Genomic DNA, 17,572 nt, shown 5'->3' with positions numbered 1-17,572 from the left:
GCTCGCTGCACAGGACGGCCAACAGCACACGAGCTTGGACTCAACACTGATTCCACGGCTCACAGCTCGACATGCTCAGCCCTAAAACCTGCCTGCTCAGTGCCTGGCACGTGTCAAACTGACCATGCTCCATGGCTCTAGTTCCATGGATGCCCGCCACCCTTGGACAGGGGATGGGCTGAGAGCCTCCCCAGGTGGGTGGTGTTGCAGGGGGAGAACCCACTTGCCCTCGGCCAATGCCAGGCCACCTGACCGCCCGCCAACAGCTTCAGGGGAGCCCTCTGAGCAGGTCACAGGGCTCGCCCAGTGTTCTCTCCTTGGCAGGATTTGAGGGAGCCCCCAGCCCAACGTTCCTCCGTAAACCAGAAGTTTATGCTACTCAGGGCCACTCTCCCTGCCCCAACTCACTGTGCTCCCTGGAACAGACAGCAGGACACTGGCTTTCTCTGCATGAGGAGTCCTGCTCTGGCCTCTGCTCCGCAGGCGCATCCCACATGGCCCCATCCCAGCTTCCAGAACACCCCTGGCCGTCAGCCCAGCCCGCGGCCGCCAGACTCCAGCTGCCCTTGACGCATCCTCATCCACCTGGACGGTCCCTGCCTGACATGGCCTCTCTCCCAGCCCCTTCCTTGTCATGACCTTGACCTGTACAGGAGCTCCCCAGTCCACTCCTTACCCAACGCTCAGGCTAACACAGGCACCGGAACCAGCTCAGTGGCCAAGCTGGGTCCAGGTGGGAACTGGCTCCTGAGCTGGCCCCTCGCGGTGTTTCAGGATTGATGAGGATGGAGGCAGGGGAAGGACACAGCCAGAAACCGCATCATGATACAAATGATAAATTATATTTATACAGTAAATAAAGTATCAATAGTCAATATGAGTTCAAAACCAGCCACCTGCCCCTGGACTGAGAACGGCTGGGTGACACCCCCACCATGGCACCTGGCAGGAGGGCGCTTGATGGCATACATCCCACACTCTGGCAGCGCCAGTGGCTTCATGATCAGTGCAACGGGCAATGGGAAGAGGCACCTGGGGACGGGTCTGATCGGGGACAGGAGCTGAGGCTGCCTGGGCCTCAGAGGCCCATGTCCTGTCAGGAAGGGCTCTTAACTGATGAGGAATCGCTGGCCCCAGCACCCAGTAGTGTGGTCCTGCCACCTGTGCAGGCATCAGCCCATCCCTCCCTGGGGGAACATCTTGCCCCGAGCCCGTCCTCCCCTGGGCAGCTGGGAGGGGAGAGCCGGTTTGGCCTTCCTGATGACTCAGGAGCCCACAGTCCAGCCCAGGTCTCTGGGCTGGAGGTGGCCCCCGAGAGGAGGAGCAGAGTGAGCTCTCCAGGCTTCTCTGTCAGCCTCCCGTGCCCAGCACTGCAGGCAGAAGGACCTGGTGTTAACTGCCCTTGGTGCTGGAGGCGAGACATCCACTGTGGAAATGGAGACTGATGTGCCCACCAGGCTAGCTGACCAGACATGGGGCTCGGGGCCAATGTCCCTGCTCTGGGGAGGAGTGAGTCTCTTCTGATCTTTGTGACTTAATACTTTTTAAAATTGTGGTGGGTGGGGCAAAGGAAGCAGGGGAGAGGGAGGTAAGATTAGTGCATGTTTGTTAATATCTTTTCTGTATAAGAGTGATTTTTTTATTCTCTCCAAAGAAAGAGATAGTTATTTCTACATCACAACATGTGTCTGGAGGGCAAGTGAGTGTGTGGGAGCCAGGCCTGGGCCGCAGCCCATCAGCCTAGGGCTGCCCCAGGAGCCACAGCAGAGGCCCACTGGCCCCGGACAAGCCGCCAGCACTGTCCCCACCTCTGCCCTGAGGGTGGAGTTAAGGGGGAGGTCACAGAGATAGGGTTCCATCCCATGTTTCCACTGTAAACGCAAGTCTTGTTAACTGTGCATGCCTTCAGTCACAGAAGTTAGCTGATAAAACCTGGTGAGTCACATTCATGTTAGATTTTGTCTTTAACTTTCTTCATGTTGGTACATCAGTAAGAAAAATAGCCTCTCTCTTAGGATCTAGCCAAAAAGGCTGAAAGTCAGTTTGGTAATTTACCAAAAAAAGGGAGTTAAAGGAAAAGGCAACTGGAGGCTACAATTTTTTGTTACTATTGTAGGTTTTTCTTTTTTTTTTTTTTTAAATATCTTTTATGTGTAATCAAATTCCCATATTTTTCCTATAAAGAATTTGCTTTAGTTTTTCCATAAGGCATTTTTTTTCTCTCTTCGTATTTAAATTTTCTTACAGAGTTAAAACCATAAATAAGAGAATTTAAACCACTAACATGACACTGCCAATATCTTAATTCAGCCAGACCTGGTAAATTCTATCAAAACTAGACAGTTAAATAAGAACCACGTTATAAAAATATTAGCCAAAAAAAGACTATTTGATAATTCTGCAAACTCAAATATGAAACTGTACTAAACAAAATCTGTGCAAACGCATACAAGCATGGAGCACGTGGCAGGGCTACGCTCAGGTTAGTTTAAAGCTTCTCTAGTGGATTTAATTCAAGAGTTGTTCCACGGTGGTGGCGTTCACTTTGAACTCACGCACGAGTCAAAGAAAAGAAACACGCACAACTGTGTCCCCGAAAGGTCAGTGTCTGAGGGTGCCGGCAATCCATCCGGTCCATGCCTGGGGCTGCCTGGGGTGTCCCTGGGGCTAGGGGTGGGGGCCAGGTCCCAGGCGAGAGTGTCCCAGAGACCCTGGGCTGAGGCTAGACTGGTACTGCACATGGCCACCACCTCGGCCAAGCCCCCGAGAGCTGGCAGATCCCCATAGAGGCAATGGGGTGGCCAGGCTGGGTCAGGGGGCCCCCACACGACACAGGCCCGGGGACCCGCATGCTGTGTGATGCCTCTGTCTGCCGCCACCACTCGCCCCTCAGACTGAGGCCCGGGACCACAGAGACACCCTCTGCTCAGGAAGCCGGACGGGACGCCCTGACACCCATCCCCCTGCTCCCCAACCCCTTCCACAAGTGACAGTCCCTGCTCGGCGTCCTTGGCACGGATGCTCTGCACGGGTCCCGGCCGGGCACTAGAGGAGGAACGGGTTGGTTGTGCCAGTGGCCTGAGTTGCCGACGGGGGTACACCCAGGCTGCCCACCATGTTCATTGCAGCAGGGCCCAGAGGTGGCAGGGAGGAGCTGCTGGCCCCCAGGCCTGGGTGGGAGGCCGCGGAGGTCATGGAGGCCACAGCCACAGGCTCTACGCCTGGGCTAGGACCAAAGGATGCACTGCCCCCTAGCACTGGGCTCCCCCGCAGCTGGTTCAGTGTCAGCGGCTGCGGCTGGTTCACCTGGAAGGGGTTGACAGGGGCCGAGGCCGTGGCGGCACCTGGGGAGAGAGTGGGAGTTGCAGTGGCTGTGCTCAGAGCAGCAGTGTCCCTGGGCCCTGGGGCTGGACTGCAATGCCAGAGAGGCCACCCAGGCAGCCCCACCTCTGGGCGCGATGTCCAGAGGAGGAAACTCAGGCTGTGAGGAGCCAAGCGATGGGCCAGGCTGACAGGGTCCAGCGCCTACTCCAGGCGGGCACCCTGGGCACCGTCAGCAGCAACCACAGGTGCGGGGAGACAGGGGAGCCACGGGGGAGGTGGGACGAGCAGCAGAGCCTGAGAGCAGTCCCCACATGCTGTACCTGGGGACCCTGACCTCATGAAATCTCTGAGAAGTCCCGCGGTCAAGGAGAGATGCAGACCCCTATCCCTTCAGGAGCTCGTGGCTGGGGCTTCTGCACTTTTGCTCGAGGCTCTCAGAGCTCAGCCCTGCCAAGTCCTCAGGCCAAATGCCCTGAACGTGACCCGTTCCTATCCTTGGAGAGCCCAAGGAAAACTCAGGGAAGGGCGGGGGCTTCCTTAAGGAAGAGGGTTGCCTGGACTGGGGCTGAAGGGTAGATCTGACCCTCCCACCTGGGGAGAAGCAAGACAGCCTGGTCGGTAGGACAGAGCATGTGGCGGGGACGGTGAGCGGCTCACGCAGCTGAGGGTGTGAGCACACGGGCTCGGGACTGGGGTGGGACATGGAGCCCTGGCCACCGACTCAAGGGGTGGGGCCTGTCCTGCAGCCATGTGGAGCCCGTCGGTGGAAAGCCCACCAGCAGGGAGGATGGGCTTGGGACAGAGGGCAGAGTTCCGGCTCCAGAAGAGGCAGAACCCAGTGCAGGGGCAAACGGCTCAGCAGAGGACCCAGGTACACTCACCCAAAGCGGGGGCAGCCAACCCTGGCTCCTCTGGCCCCCAGCACTGTCCCAAACTGCTGCTCGCTAGAGGGTCTCCCGGGCTGGGGGCACCAAGCCAGGGGCAGCTTCTGCTCGGTGGTCTCAACTGAGAGGAGGGGCTGTTGTCCAGCCCCTCACAAGGCCCCAGAGAGGCCCCAGCGCTGGCCCAGGATGCAGGTGCTCCAGAGCACGCTCCCCACCTGCCTATGGCCTGCGGGAAAAGTCCACCCAGGGCTGGAGGGGAGGTCAGCGCCCACAGGCCTGCCCTAGGGCCACTCTCAAGAAGGGTGGACGGCTTGGGGAACCCAGGAAGCCACATACCTGGTGCCAAGAAGGGGTTGAGGGCTTGTGCCGGCGGGGCTGGCCTGGTTACCAGGGAGTCCAGGTTGACCAGGGCCGCGTTGGGGCCCAGGAAGGACTCTGGGGTTTTCCGGGCACCACTGGGCTTGCTTGAGGCGACGGTCGGGGGCTGAGACTCAAAGGGATCAGGGCTGGAGGTTCCATTGTTCTGGGCCGGCGGAGAAGCCGCCTTGGCTGCAAGACAAGGGCACACATGGACCAGTGAGCTTGGAGGGCAGGGGCCCAAGACAGGCACATCCCACCCTGCAGTGTCCAGAACCCAGATGTCCTCAGATGCTACCTTGCTGGGGAAGTGCACGGCTACTCCAGAGGATAGGACGTTCATGGCAGAGCTTTCCCAACAGCCCCAAACTGGAGCTGCAGCAGCCACTGGGTAGGGCTCGCACCATCAGACCCGAGTCCAGGGACAGAAGGCGTGAGGAGGGAGACCAACCAAGAGAAGCAGGGACCGACAGCGCGGCACCGTCTCCACACACACGACAACAGCATTGTGGGTTGGTGGCTACACACGAGTAAATTACATCTTTCGGATGTTTTCATTTTTTTAAGTTTCTACAATGAACATGAATCTCTCAACAGTAAGAAAGCAAATGATTTTTAAAAATTCAGCCAATAGAGGGTGTGCTGAGACAGGCCAGCAGGACATGGATGCTCTGCCAAGATGTGAGAAGGCAATGTGGATGTGGGTTCCTAGAAATGGTGATGTCTTTGCTCGTTGTTCCTGCAGCCCCACGTCCAGGAGCCTGGTCTCGAGAAATACCACACAGAGACACACAACCTAGAAGTCAGCCTGAAATGTCCTCCCTTAAGTGAAAGATTCGGTAACATTGCTAAGATACTACAGAGCTAATCCTAAAGGACTTTTAATGCAGAGAGAAAATGTTTTCAATCTGTTTTTCTAAAAAGTCATGGGGGCAGGATTGGACTCTCTCACGCCACTGTGAGTTCAACGACAAAGGCTGTACGTAAGAGCTCAGGAAAAGTACTAGAATGAAGCTTGATGGCCACGAGCACATGGAAGAATTGGAAACGATTCTCATTTTCTTCTGTAAGCTTTTCCAAGCTTTCTATTGATACAGTGGAACTCCTCTGGAGTCAGGATAAACACTTCGAAGGCCCAGGGAAGCGTGTTCAGACTTCTCACTAAGCGCGGGGAGCAGGTATGGACAGTTAGGTTGGCTGTGGAGGATGCATGGAAGCTTGCTGCTTTCTTCATGTGGCAAAACAAAGAGCCCAGAAAGCAGCAGTTCTAAGGCGCTTCCAGCCCGTCAAGCCGCAAGGCCTGGGGGTGGCACGGGGTGCCAGGCTGCCCGTACCTTAGACCAGCCCAGCTCGGCTGCTGGGGGAGGCACAGGAGGCAGTGGGAAATGGGGAGGGGGAGCCGAGAGGAGAGAGCAAGGAGAAAAGTTGCTCTGGCAAGAGGGGTGGCCCTGGGGATGCTCTGTCCCCAGCTCTGTGCAGTATGTAAAGAGGGCATCCGGACCCTTCCTCTGCCTGCCACCCTGACCCCTCCCAGCCTAGGGGCACATGGGGAGGGGTCAGGCCTCCTGCACAGTGGCGGGTGGGCAGTGCGGGAGCTGCTTGTTTATATCTCTGTGTGTGCACACGCACAAGTATGTATGTGTGTCTGTGTGTGTGCATGTTTGTATGTATGTCAATACATGTATGTGTGTGCATATATCAGTGTGCGCATGTGCACACACACATATGCATGTGCATGTCTGTGTGTGCACATGTACGCACGTGTATGCACATGTATATGTGTGTCTGTGTGAGCATGTGTCTCTGAGTGTATGTGTGTGCATATATGTGTGTGTGTGTTTGTGTCAAAGATGCCTGCCCATACAGAGACCTGAGTGGTCTAGAAAAGGGGGCGCCTCTGGGGAGCTCTGGAGGAAGAAGGCAGATGGAGATGGGGCAGGGGCCATGTGGGGCTGGAAGCCAGGGCAGTAGCCTCTGCAAGCAGCCCCAGGGCAGGAGGCTGAGGCAGCCCAGTGAGAGGACAGAAAGCTCAAGGGCATCCACTGCTGCCCCAAGTCACTCCAGCTCTGAGTCAGACAAGAGGAAAGTGCGTGGAGTCACTGGGCTCACGACTGTCATCCCTGCAGAGACGGAGTTGGTCAAGGGCACAGGACCGCGCGGAAACCACCACCACCTCATGTACCTGCTTTTTTTGAAGTTCGGAGGTTGTCAAATTCAGAGAAGTCATCTTTAATTGTACCATTCAGATTACTGAAGAGATCGAAGGACCCTGGGGGAGAGAGTGGTGGTGACTGTAGGGGGCCTCCACTCCCTGCCTTCCATTGCCCACCTGGGCCGGGGTGGGCAGGCATCTCTGCCCCTTGTGGGGAGAACCAGAGAGCCAGCTGAGGAAAAGGAGGTGAAGCACAAGCTTGGGTTACCAGGTGGGCAGGGCGGGGACCAGGAGAGGGACTCCTCATACAGAGTAGGGTGCTCAGACTGAAGCAGAGGAACCAGGAAGGTGATCTCACCAGAGGAAGACACAGGCTTGGCAGCCGAGGCTGCAGCCCAGGGGTCAGCGGCTTTCCCAGTGCTGGGGGCTGGCTGCTGCGGGGCAGCCCAGGGGTCCGAGCCCTTGGGAGCAGAGTGTGTGCCGGCTCCAGTAGGTGGCCCCCATGGGTCAACGGAGGTGGCTGGCTTGGCACCTGTGGAGAGGTAGGGTTGGCTCAAAGATGCCCGCTGAAAGGGCTGGGCAGCCGGAGTGAGAGAGGGAGGGGCAGCCCTGAGTGGTAGGAACACCCGGGGGGAGAGGGCCACAGAGCTTGCTGGCAGACCCGTGTGCTTCACAGAGCACAGGGCACACACCTGGGCACCACCACAGCAACTCGGTGGGTCTGGACAGGCCCTTCCCTGAAGGACAGACAGACTTCTACGCCTGGGAACAGTCTGTGGGGAGGGGGCTGACTCCAACAGCACCCACATGCCGGCTCTCCCCCTTGGAGCATCACAGGTGCCCACACCCTGCCCCTGCGCCCTGTCCCAATGGTCAGCACCTCCCCTGGACGAGCGGTTCAGGGCCCCTGAATCAGGTGCCCAGCAGACACACCACAAGGCTGTGTTCACGTGTTTTATTTGGGAGGCTCAGCTGTGCTGCTTTCCTGTGTGACATTCCGCTCTGAGACAGAGAAGGCGAAGCGGGTGTGTTTGCGTGGCCGCTGCTCCCCAGGAGCCCCTCACAACTCCCCCTGACCCCCATGCGGTGCTGACTCTGTTCGCCTCCCAAGGGGCTGCTTTTCTCCATCATGCTCAGCAGTGGCGTTCTTTCCACATCTGGCTGCCGATTCTCTTCCATGAGTTACAAACACCTTCTCACTTGCGGATTTTCCCTTCACCTTCCTTAAGGGGTCACTTGAAGAATGGAGAAGTTCTCAACTGGGATGGGGCAGGACCCCCGGGATTTTCCTCTGATTTGCGCTTTCCGGGACAAGCAGGAGCTCCATCCCCGCAAGTGGCCTCAGTAATACTTTTTACTTTAGTTTTTATTTCCATAAGGGATTTACAGAACTTTTGTAAAAGTTAGTCCTAGGGACTGGTATGTTTTTAAAACTTCATTTTCTAATTACCTTTTTGTTATGCAGAGAAACAACTGAAGTTCACATAGTAATTTTCATATCCAGCAATCTTACTAAACTCAATTCTAATCACTCAAATTCATCCTATTTATTCTCACAGTAATTCTAATAATAACTCTCAATTCCAATAAACCCCTCCCCTGGTAGCTACGCACTCTCTCCCATCTCTCATAAAGGATGGCGGCGGAGCTCTTTGAGTTCCTTTTCTTCTATCTTGCTGCACTGGCCAGGACCACCCATCCCAACACACAGCAGGGGCGCAGGCTGAGTTCATGCCTTGCTCTTAAACATTTACCATTAAATGGCATCATTTACCATGACGGGCTTTCTCCTTTCAGAAGCTGATGATCAGGTTCAGAAGCTCTACAATAAACAGCTGCTGAATTTTATCAACCTATTTCTGCCTTTACAAAGATGACTGCATGATTTTTCTCTTTGGGTTTATTAATATGGTACATTAATACATTTCCTGGGGATTCCCAGGTGGCTCAGTAGTAAGGAATCTGCTTGCCACTGTAGGAGATACAAGTTCAATCCCTGGGTCGGGAAGATCCCCTAGAGAAGGAAATGGCAACCCATTCCAGTATTCTTGTCTGGAAAATTCCATAAACAGAGGAGCCTGGCGGGCTACAGTTCATGGGGGTCGCAAAGAGTCAGACACAACTTAGTAACTAAACAACAACCGTGCATTTCCTGACTTGGTCCTTGCAAAAAAAGGCTTTTCATAATGTACTGTATCATTTTTATGTTTTCCTCACTTTGATTTTGCAATTGCTTCTTTGCTGAGGGTTTCTGCATCTATATTCCTAAGTGAGCCTGGCCTCCCATGTCTGTTCTCACACTGGGCGTCTTCTGTTTCTGGTATTAAGGTTGTGCTAGCCCACAGGAGTTTGTGTGAAGGGGAGGTGTTTCCTGCGGGGTGTCAGACCTCCCAGCAAAGTTTGTGGGGTGATCAGGGGGTGAGGGGGAGGTGCGTGGCTGACTCGGGTCCTTTAGTGACTCTAGGACTATCCTGTTCACAGGTGTCCTTCCACCAGTGTGGCTGAGTGTGATTTTATCCACTTTATCCAAGTCCTTAGGTTTGCCAGCACAGAGTTGGTAAACTCTTCTCACTCTCTGCTGAGTCTTGGCAGGATCTCTCCCGAGGACGCTGGCTCCACTGCTGGATGAAGCTGGCCCAAGCGTAGAGCCACCTGTCTGCACTGGGGCCATATATGACTAGTGTCCTGCCCATCAGACTGCCTCCTTGATGTACTCGGGGTGCAGTCCAGCCCTGCAGCCCCCATGCCACCTCCTCACACAGCCCAGAGTAAAGTGCATGAGAACCAAGGAGCTGGCCCTGGGTCGGGTAAGGAGCAGCAGGCAACAAAGCGGCAGGCCACAAACCACATGAGGCCACTCCAGCTGTGCTCTGATGAGCTCCAAACATGCTCTTAATTTTTTAAATTCACTGTCAACATTACAGGTTTGATTTGAAAATTTAAGGTTATGGACTTTCCTGGTGGTCCAGTGATTAAGAATCTGCCTGCGAATGCAAGGTACCTGGGTTTGATCCCTGCTCTGGGAAGATCCTGCATGCCGTGGAGCAGCTAAGCCCGGAGCACCACAACTACTGAGCCTGTGCTCCAGAGCCCACGAGCTCCAACTAGAGAGCCTGTGCACAGCAACAAAGACCCAGCACAGCCAAAGATAACCATTCTTTGTTAAAAAAAATTTCTAGGTTTTAATCATCTCTTACTGCTCAATAGTCATACAAAATATGATTTAATCTATAAAATGGAATATTATTCAGCCATAAAAAGGGGTGAGGTAGGAATGTGCATTACCAGGTGGATGAACTCTGGAAACATGCCAAGTGGAAAGCACCAGGGCCACGTGCTGTGTGATCCCAGGGCAGGGCCATTCCCTGCGCCTGTCCTGGTCCCCGCATGGGAGAACAGACCCTGGCATTTGGTACACTTCAGTAAACTGCTAGGGAACTGAGTTGAATACAAAAGATGGGGTTCTGATTTGCAGAGACAAAGGCCCCAAGAGACATGAGCACAAAAGATACAGCCAAAGTTACAAGACAGGATGTCCACAGATCAGCCATGGGAGCAGGGTTGAGTGTACCTGGGGGGGGCTCCCAGAGCGGCGAGCTGGCTGCAAAACCGTCACAGAGCCTGTAGCCAAGCCCTGCCCAGCTATCAGGAAGCCCATGTGCCCAAGGTTACCACCCAGATGAAACAGATGGTGCCACGCTCATGTCTGGATCACCTGTCACAAGTTCACTTTATGCTGGCATTAAACAGAACTCTAAAATGTTCATTTAGCCTATTAAACAGATTTGCTATTGCTTTAAATAGCAAGTAAGAGGAATTACTTTAATTTGGTCATTTAAGCATGTCATAATTTCTAGCTAATCACAGCAACTCAACTCAGACATTTCACGCCATATAATAGTTTTTTAACCCGGGTGCAATCCTGAGGCTGAGGATTGATGTGTGTTCCAGAGGAGGGACAAGCCATTTCCAGTGCATGTGGGAAGCAGAAGAGAAATGTGCCCAAGCAAAGTTCCTCACAACAGGACGAAACAGAGCTCTGAACCAATGCCCTCAGGAGGGCGTTACAGGGGGTGTGGAAGCCTGGACATCCATCCCGTCACCTGGACCCAAGCCCACCGCTGCCAGGTGAGCAGACAGCAAGTGCACAGGGGAGATGTACCAAGGGGGTCTTTACCGAACGACGGCCAGGGGTCCGAAGTGCTGGCCGGAGCTGCCGGTGCGCCCCAGGGGTTGGTCTGGCTGGCAGAGGTGGATGGGCCCCAGGGCTCTGCCTTCTGGGCAGCAGGGCCCGTGCTGGGCAGGGCGTCCATCAGGTCCAACAGCGTGGTCTGCTGCGAGTGGGAGCTGTGCTGCTGAGACGAGCAGGGTAGGGGACAGGTGAGCTCTGCTGCCTGGCAGCACAAGTTCACCCATCACCTGCACCTGCCCGGGGTTCTCCCAGAGAGAAGGCCTTTGGGGGCCCAGAGGACCACAGGACGTCCACTGCCCCACATCACCATTTCCCAGTGAAGACCCGGCTCCACCCTACATGCCACATGCTCTCTGTCGACCGGTCCTCAGGGTCTCCTGGGAAAACGCAGGCTCTGCCTCCTTCCAGGTGCTGTCCGCTGACACACCTGGCCCCGCGGTGGCCAGCGTCACCCAAGGCCCTCTCTCCCACGGGCTGGCTCACCCTCCCACTCTCACGGCCATCCTGGCTGCTGTCAGGGCCCGCAGCACTGTAACAGGGTGGGGGGCCCCAACAGAGCCCCTGGCCCTGGGGGGGAACTCTGCCTTCCAACAGGATGGCTGTCGGGGGCAGAGCAGTCACCTTTAGGTCTCAGAGCACTTGATGTGCAGTTTACGAAGCAGTGGCTGGAGCCATGTGGCTGGGGGGTGGGAGCCGGGAGGGGTCACGGGGGCCCACCACCCAGGCGGAAGTGTGCCCTCCGCCCTCCCCTCACTCCTGCTGTCACACCACGGGGGCAGGCCTGGGAGGGGCTCACACAGGGACCACCCCCAGCCCCGTGAAGCACTCACCTCTTTCTTTTTTGGAACTTTAACCGTGTCTCGGCGGCTCTCCTCGAGGGCCATCTGCAGCCTGAGGTCATCGCCCCGCCTAAGGCGCTCTTCCTGTGGAGTACAATGGACCTCAAAGCTGGTGGTTATGGTCACAACATCACCACCCAGCTGGGCCCTCCCGCCACAGCCAGAAACTAAAGCTGTGTCACCAGTCACTTCAGAGGAGGGTCTGAGGACAAGGTGGACAGCGAGTATCTCCCGTCCCCTCTGTGTGCCCAGGGTCCCCACCCGCCTGTGTGACTCCCACCTACTTCCAGTCCCACCAGGGAGCCCAGGTCACAGGCACCACAGACAGAGAGGAGAAGAGGAATACTTCTAAAATGCTCTTTCTCAGAGTGAAAATGACTTTAAAATTCTTTCTAATTATGGAAGCAATATGTCTCTTCATAAAACAGAAATAATCGGGAGGGGAAAAAAAAAACAAACACAAACAATCCAGAAAGGAACTGGAAGGGGGACATGTCACAGGCCGTTTCACCCTGACCCACTGTGCTTCCAGAAAACAAGTGTGTTCCTATTTTTGATTTTTAACAGAAATGGTCCATTGTATTTTATATTTATTCAAAGCACAGTCACCATATATGACTGGGCCACTCGAGCTTTTACAAATGGGTAATATAATGATTAAATATAAGTGAATACACTCATTGTGTCTTATTTACTCTTAAGATGGGATAAGGAACCACAATGGATGGGCATGTCCATCCGCCCCGTTTTCCCTGTGAGCTCTCTGTACCTCCCTTGAGCCGCCAGGGGTGGGGCGGGACCCATGGGGAGGTCGGGTGGACTGAGGGGCCGCCCTGGGTGCTGTCCGCTACTGTGGACCTTACAGGATACTCCAGTCACAGGGGGACCAGCCACACTGGGACCGACGGCTGCCTCCATGTGACCCCCTGCCTGTTCCTCATGGCACTTCTAAGCGAGAGGGTGAACAGCCATGCTACACTGCTTCGCCCTTTTTAACCACAGGACAGCAAGTCAAGGCAGCAGAGGGCCCACTCCTCTGAAGGTCCTCTGGGCCACTCCTTCCTCTCCTTCGCCATCTTCACGTGACGTGTGCTCGTAACAGGGAGACCAAACACACGCCCTTCTCTGGACATTAGCACTCTCCTCTCCTGGGCCCTCTCTCCAGCCTCTGTCTTGTCCTTTTCCGGGTCCAGATGCTCTCCAGCCACCTTGTGGATCGTATTCTGCACGCAGGGTGCAGAGGGAGCATCTCGCGAAGCACCTCTGGCAGGTGCGTCCCGGGACCAATGTCCTGAAAGCCTTCCCTCCGCGTGGCTGTGCCCAGGCCCTCCCCACCGGGCGCGTGTCCCTGCCAGCACCCACCTGCTCGGCCACCTCTCTGCTCATGGCCAGCGCCAGCTGCAGCTGCAGCTCCTCCTCCCCACTCGTCTGCGGCCTTGCCTGCTCCAGCTCCGAGGACACCCGTGGAGAGGTGGCTGTGGGGGATGCAAAGTCACCATGAAGGACCCATGTTCCCCGGTCAGCCACCCGCTCCCGCCTCACACCCATGGGTCCACCTGGGCGGGGAGAACGGGTGTCTGTGACCATCTCAAGGTCACAGCTGAGGAACATCACAAGCACACCAGCCGCCCAGCATCCACCAGGAAAAATATCCTGGGGCACAGGCACGGCCAGCTCCGATCTCTCGAGGATCAGACCTGCCCCCACAGCAGGGCGGCATGGCATCAAGGAGGGGAGCTGAGTTTTTACAAGATTGGAGGCACAGTTCTGGAAAAGCTGGGTCATCATTCAAAGAAGCCCAAGGCCTCTGCGGACTCACGGATCCTCTCAAGACCTCCTGACCCCAAACGCTGCTTCAGCCTAAATCTCCCACTTAAGCCTGCCTCTCAGGATCTGCTTCTATGGGAGAAATTAACTGGTGGGGAAGAGCTCAGATACTGAAGTTTCTAGATGGCTGTGCTCTGGCTACAGTAAGGCAGGAGAACCAAGACTGAGCTGGGGTCCCTGAGCAGTCCAACGGGCAAGGCTGCAGGCCAGTTTGGGGCAGCCTGTAAAGGGCTACGTCTTGTCCTACGTTTAGGAAAGACACGTAAACACAGCAAGGAGACTACATCTTGAACAACCAGGCCTGGAGCACAGTGTTTTCACTATGATTCATGGTCAACCAAGAGAAATGGTTAAAAACAAAAAAAGGGCCAAGTGCCTCATGTATACTCCAAGCTAATGAAGAGGTCAAAGAGCAAAAAACACTGCAGTTAGGAGAAAACATAAAGATGCTTTTCTAAATAAAATCAAGTCCAATCCCAGTCCATCACCCCAATTTTCCAAAGCATTCCTTTAGAAATAAAGCTGGATGGTAACAAAATGTCCTCAAATCTATCTTAACAATCCTATTTCTTAACAACATCCCTAAACAAAAGCATGTCAGGTCCCCAAAGTTCACCTCTGCCCATCACAGACGGCAGATTCTGGCATCCTTGTGCTCTAGAAGCAAAACCACCACCCAGACTGGCGAGAACAAGGGAAGCGGGATGGCTGGGGACAGTTGTGGGGAGCAGGAGGAGGCTCTCCCATGACCAGAGTGGCTGTCTCATCCAGGTCACAGCCCCATGGGCCGCCCACTCCCCGCCAGCTCCTGATGAATGGTCTCTGAGGCTGCCTCACGAAACCTTCAGTTTATAACAAACCCTGCATATCTACCATCCTCCACTTACTCCCAAATGGGAAACCAGGCCCCCAGGTCCCACCCTATACCCCCAAAGGGCTCTGAACAGAGGGCCCCATCTTGGCAGGGAAAGCTGAACTTGGCTGTGCAGCCACAGAACCTGACTTGCCCGGGACAGGATGAATGGGCTGGGCCTCTGTAGGGCTGGCCGAAGAAGTGAGGCGCCCTGTCCTCGGTGCCTCTCTGCACAGCTGCGCGGCCAGCCCGGCTTCAAATGCAAATGTGCACGTCTGTGTCCCCCCAGCTGACGCTGCTGGAATAATGTGTGGCCGGCACACACGGAAATAGCTCACCACATCAATGTGGAAATCAGACAAAGGGTATTCCCCTAAATGCTGTGGTTTTTATAAGCGGATGCGCGGCTCTCGGTCGCACAGATGGCAGAATTCACAGCCACCAGCCTGGAGAGTCAGCTGAGTGCACACGGGCCTCAGCTGCGAGGGTGGCGTCCGGTGGAGATGCTCCTGCATTAGTGACAGCATCTCGGCCCCACAAAGGGCCTCTTGTGCCCGAGAACAGGACAGTGAGCACAGAGCCTGAAAGGGCCCTCCGGCCACCAGTTTAGCCGGGCCCCACTCTGAGGGCCTACCACTCACGGGGCAGTAGGAGAAGCAAGCCCCCTCGGGTCTCTGCTTTCTGCCTCACCCATGCTCTCCTGGGAAGGCAGGCCCTGTGCACACAAGCTCATCACCCTGGATGCATGAGCATTCCCTGCCCTTCCCTGTGGTTGAGCCTGACCCATGGGGAGGAGCGCAAAGCTGGCACCCCTGTGGTGAGCTCCCATTTGTCCTGCCTGGTCCACCACCCTGGCTGAGGAAGCACAGGGGGAGGCTGGACAGGGAGCCCACAAAGGACCACATTTTCTCAAACTTCAGGCCAGGAGGAGAACCAGAAACCCACCCTCAACCTGGTACCTCCTGCAGGGCCACACCCCTTGACCCTGCTCGCCTGCTCCAGGGGCTGGCTGACTGCACTGGTCCCCAAATGCCCCCTACAAGGCACTTCAGATACGCAAGATTGGGAACTGTGAAAAAAGAAAGTAAAGCACTCAAGGTAACAGAAAAACAGGAAACTGCCTCTTCTCATTGGCAACGTTCTGCAGTTTTCCTAGAGAGCTTGTCAGCGGCGTCTGCAGTCACGGACGCCGGTTGAAGGGCGTAGACTGCAAGCCCCCTCCCACAGGCGGCTCTGCACAGGGACTTCCCAGAAAGCCGGCACAGGGGCTGGCAAGAAGGCAAGGGCCTGGCCATGCTGCGCCAAGAAGACCCCACCTGGGTCTGAGCACTGCCACCACCCCATGCCTGCCAGCTGACGGGAACACCAGGCACCTGGCCTGTCCCCACCCCACTGCAGCAGGGAGCTGTACCTGGATGCCACCCCTCCAGGCTTCTGCTTCCAAGTCTGTAAGGTGAGTGATGGGAGGGGCAGGAGGGGTGGGAAGGCCCGAGACAAGCTGCCCCCACCCTGGGGGCTGGCCCTGCCCAGGTCACTGCTCTCCACTCCACCCACAGCCACAAGACACCCCATCTCAAAGGGCAGAAACCACAGATGGACACCGTGGTGGCCCACGGCCTACATGGGCTGAGGACTATGGTTCTGGCAGCCGTGGCCTCCCCATCCCCTTTCTGTCGGCCACCAAGGGAGGGGCTGCAGAGCTGGCGCTGAGCCCAGGGCCACTTTCTGCCCCCGGTGAGCAGGTCCCCGTTCAGCTAAGTTCCTTCCTCATCACTGAACTGCAGTGAAGTGCTTACTGGGCCTTCCTCAGCATGGCGACATCTTCCTGTGCTCCACAGGCTGTTTCCTGAGTCAGCAATGACCTCAGCCACCAAGGACACTCCCACAGAGAGCAGAGGCTTCTGACCCTGTCCCCTGGGAGACCTTCCAGGCACACCCTCTCCCAGCTCACAGGAGACAGCAAGGAAGACTGTTTTTAGTCAAGTGAGATGAATTATGAGAAAATAAGCTCAGATTATCCCAGGTAACACTGAAAGAGAGAAAATACATAAATATGTTGTGGAAATAACATGTCCACTGACTCAATGGACTTGAGTTTGAGCAAACTCTGGGAAATGGTGGAGGACAGGGAAGACTGGTGTGCTACAGTCCATAGGGTCGCGGAGTCAGACACGACAGAGCAACTGAACAACAATGTTGTGGAAAAGCCAAAAAGGTGCAAGATGTGAAGAGACTGAAGTACCACCATAGCCGGGTGACCTTCAGGACAAGAGGGGCTGGACCATGACCATGCTCTGCCCTTTGTCCACCACTCGGCAGTCCTGGCAAAACCCTGTCTAGATCCCATCGCAGACTTTACATCTGATTCCAGTTCACAGAAGCACAGGAAAGGGACTGAAGCAGACAAACCCAGACCAAGGGCTGCTTTGCAGGCCAGCCGGCCCAACATCCCAGCACATGAGGGTCGTGAGCACAGTCAGACTTAAGGGACAAGATCCCAGGCAGTCTCCGTACAGACAGTTGGCTGCATGTCACAGTCAGAACAGTGGGCAGATGGGCACGCAGGCAGAGACGAGGCGGCCCAGTGGCTGCTGTCCACTCCATCCACTGTCAGGCTGTGGGGGAGGGGAGATGCCAGAGCTTGTGTTAAATACTTTAGTGTAAGAGGAAGTGAGGGCCGCCCCACTCTTCCTGCCTCTACCCCTCTTCCCAGAGGAAACAGCTGCTGACATTTTCTCATGATTCCACCCAGAAGACATACACGCACGCCCTGCACATTGGCGTGCTTTCCTGACTCTCGCCCACCGGCCCCCTCAATTCCTGCCATGTGTGGGCTCCACCTCACCGCATCCCCATCCAGGCTGACGGTCTCGGCCTCAGAGAGGCAGCCCTGGTGAAGGGTGCGCCTGGAAGTCTGGGCCCAGACCTGGGATTGCCGCTGCTCAACCCCTCGCCTTGGCCTCCTCACCCACAGGATGGGAGACAGGGTTCCCGCAGCTTGGGCTACTGTGAGGACCAGACGAGTTCCTACGGGGGGCACCTGGCCAGTGCCTGGCGTGTGACAGTGGTACCACACCTGGCATCTTGCCCAACCCTCAGCCCAGATGGGGTCCTGCCTTCCAATCCACCCCAAAACCAGGGCTG

At 55.8% G+C, this 17,572-nt stretch overlaps 1 protein-coding gene across 6 annotated transcripts in view; it reads right to left on the bottom strand.

Moving 5' to 3' along the window:
* Positions 1-820: 820 nt before the first annotated feature.
* The window catches only part of EPN2 (epsin 2), a 52,158-nt gene continuing 35,406 nt past the window's right edge, over positions 821-17,572 (bottom strand). For 2 of the 6 annotated variants that reach the window (XM_040245844.1, XM_040245845.1), the window contains exons 3-9: positions 13,111-13,223; positions 11,740-11,832; positions 10,880-11,072; positions 7,076-7,249; positions 6,748-6,834; positions 4,545-4,757; positions 821-3,344 (exon numbers count right to left, since the gene is read on the bottom strand). In XM_040245844.1, coding sequence (XP_040101778.1) covers positions 3,046-3,344; positions 4,545-4,757; positions 6,748-6,834; positions 7,076-7,249; positions 10,880-11,072; positions 11,740-11,832; positions 13,111-13,223 — 1,172 coding nt within the window. In that variant the 3' untranslated portion in view covers positions 821-3,045. The remainder of the gene's footprint in view (positions 3,345-4,544; positions 4,758-6,747; positions 6,835-7,075; positions 7,250-10,879; positions 11,073-11,739; positions 11,833-13,110; positions 13,224-17,572) is intronic. The other 4 variants (XM_040245847.1, XM_040245848.1, XM_040245846.1 and 1 more) reach the window with 3 other exon arrangements.

This window comes from Oryx dammah, unplaced genomic scaffold (genome assembly GCF_014754425.2).
Source record: "Oryx dammah isolate SB20612 unplaced genomic scaffold, SCBI_Odam_1.1 HiC_scaffold_8, whole genome shotgun sequence".
Lineage (NCBI taxonomy): Eukaryota > Metazoa > Chordata > Mammalia > Artiodactyla > Bovidae > Oryx > Oryx dammah.
This window is presented reverse-complemented; position numbering and strand designations above follow the sequence as displayed.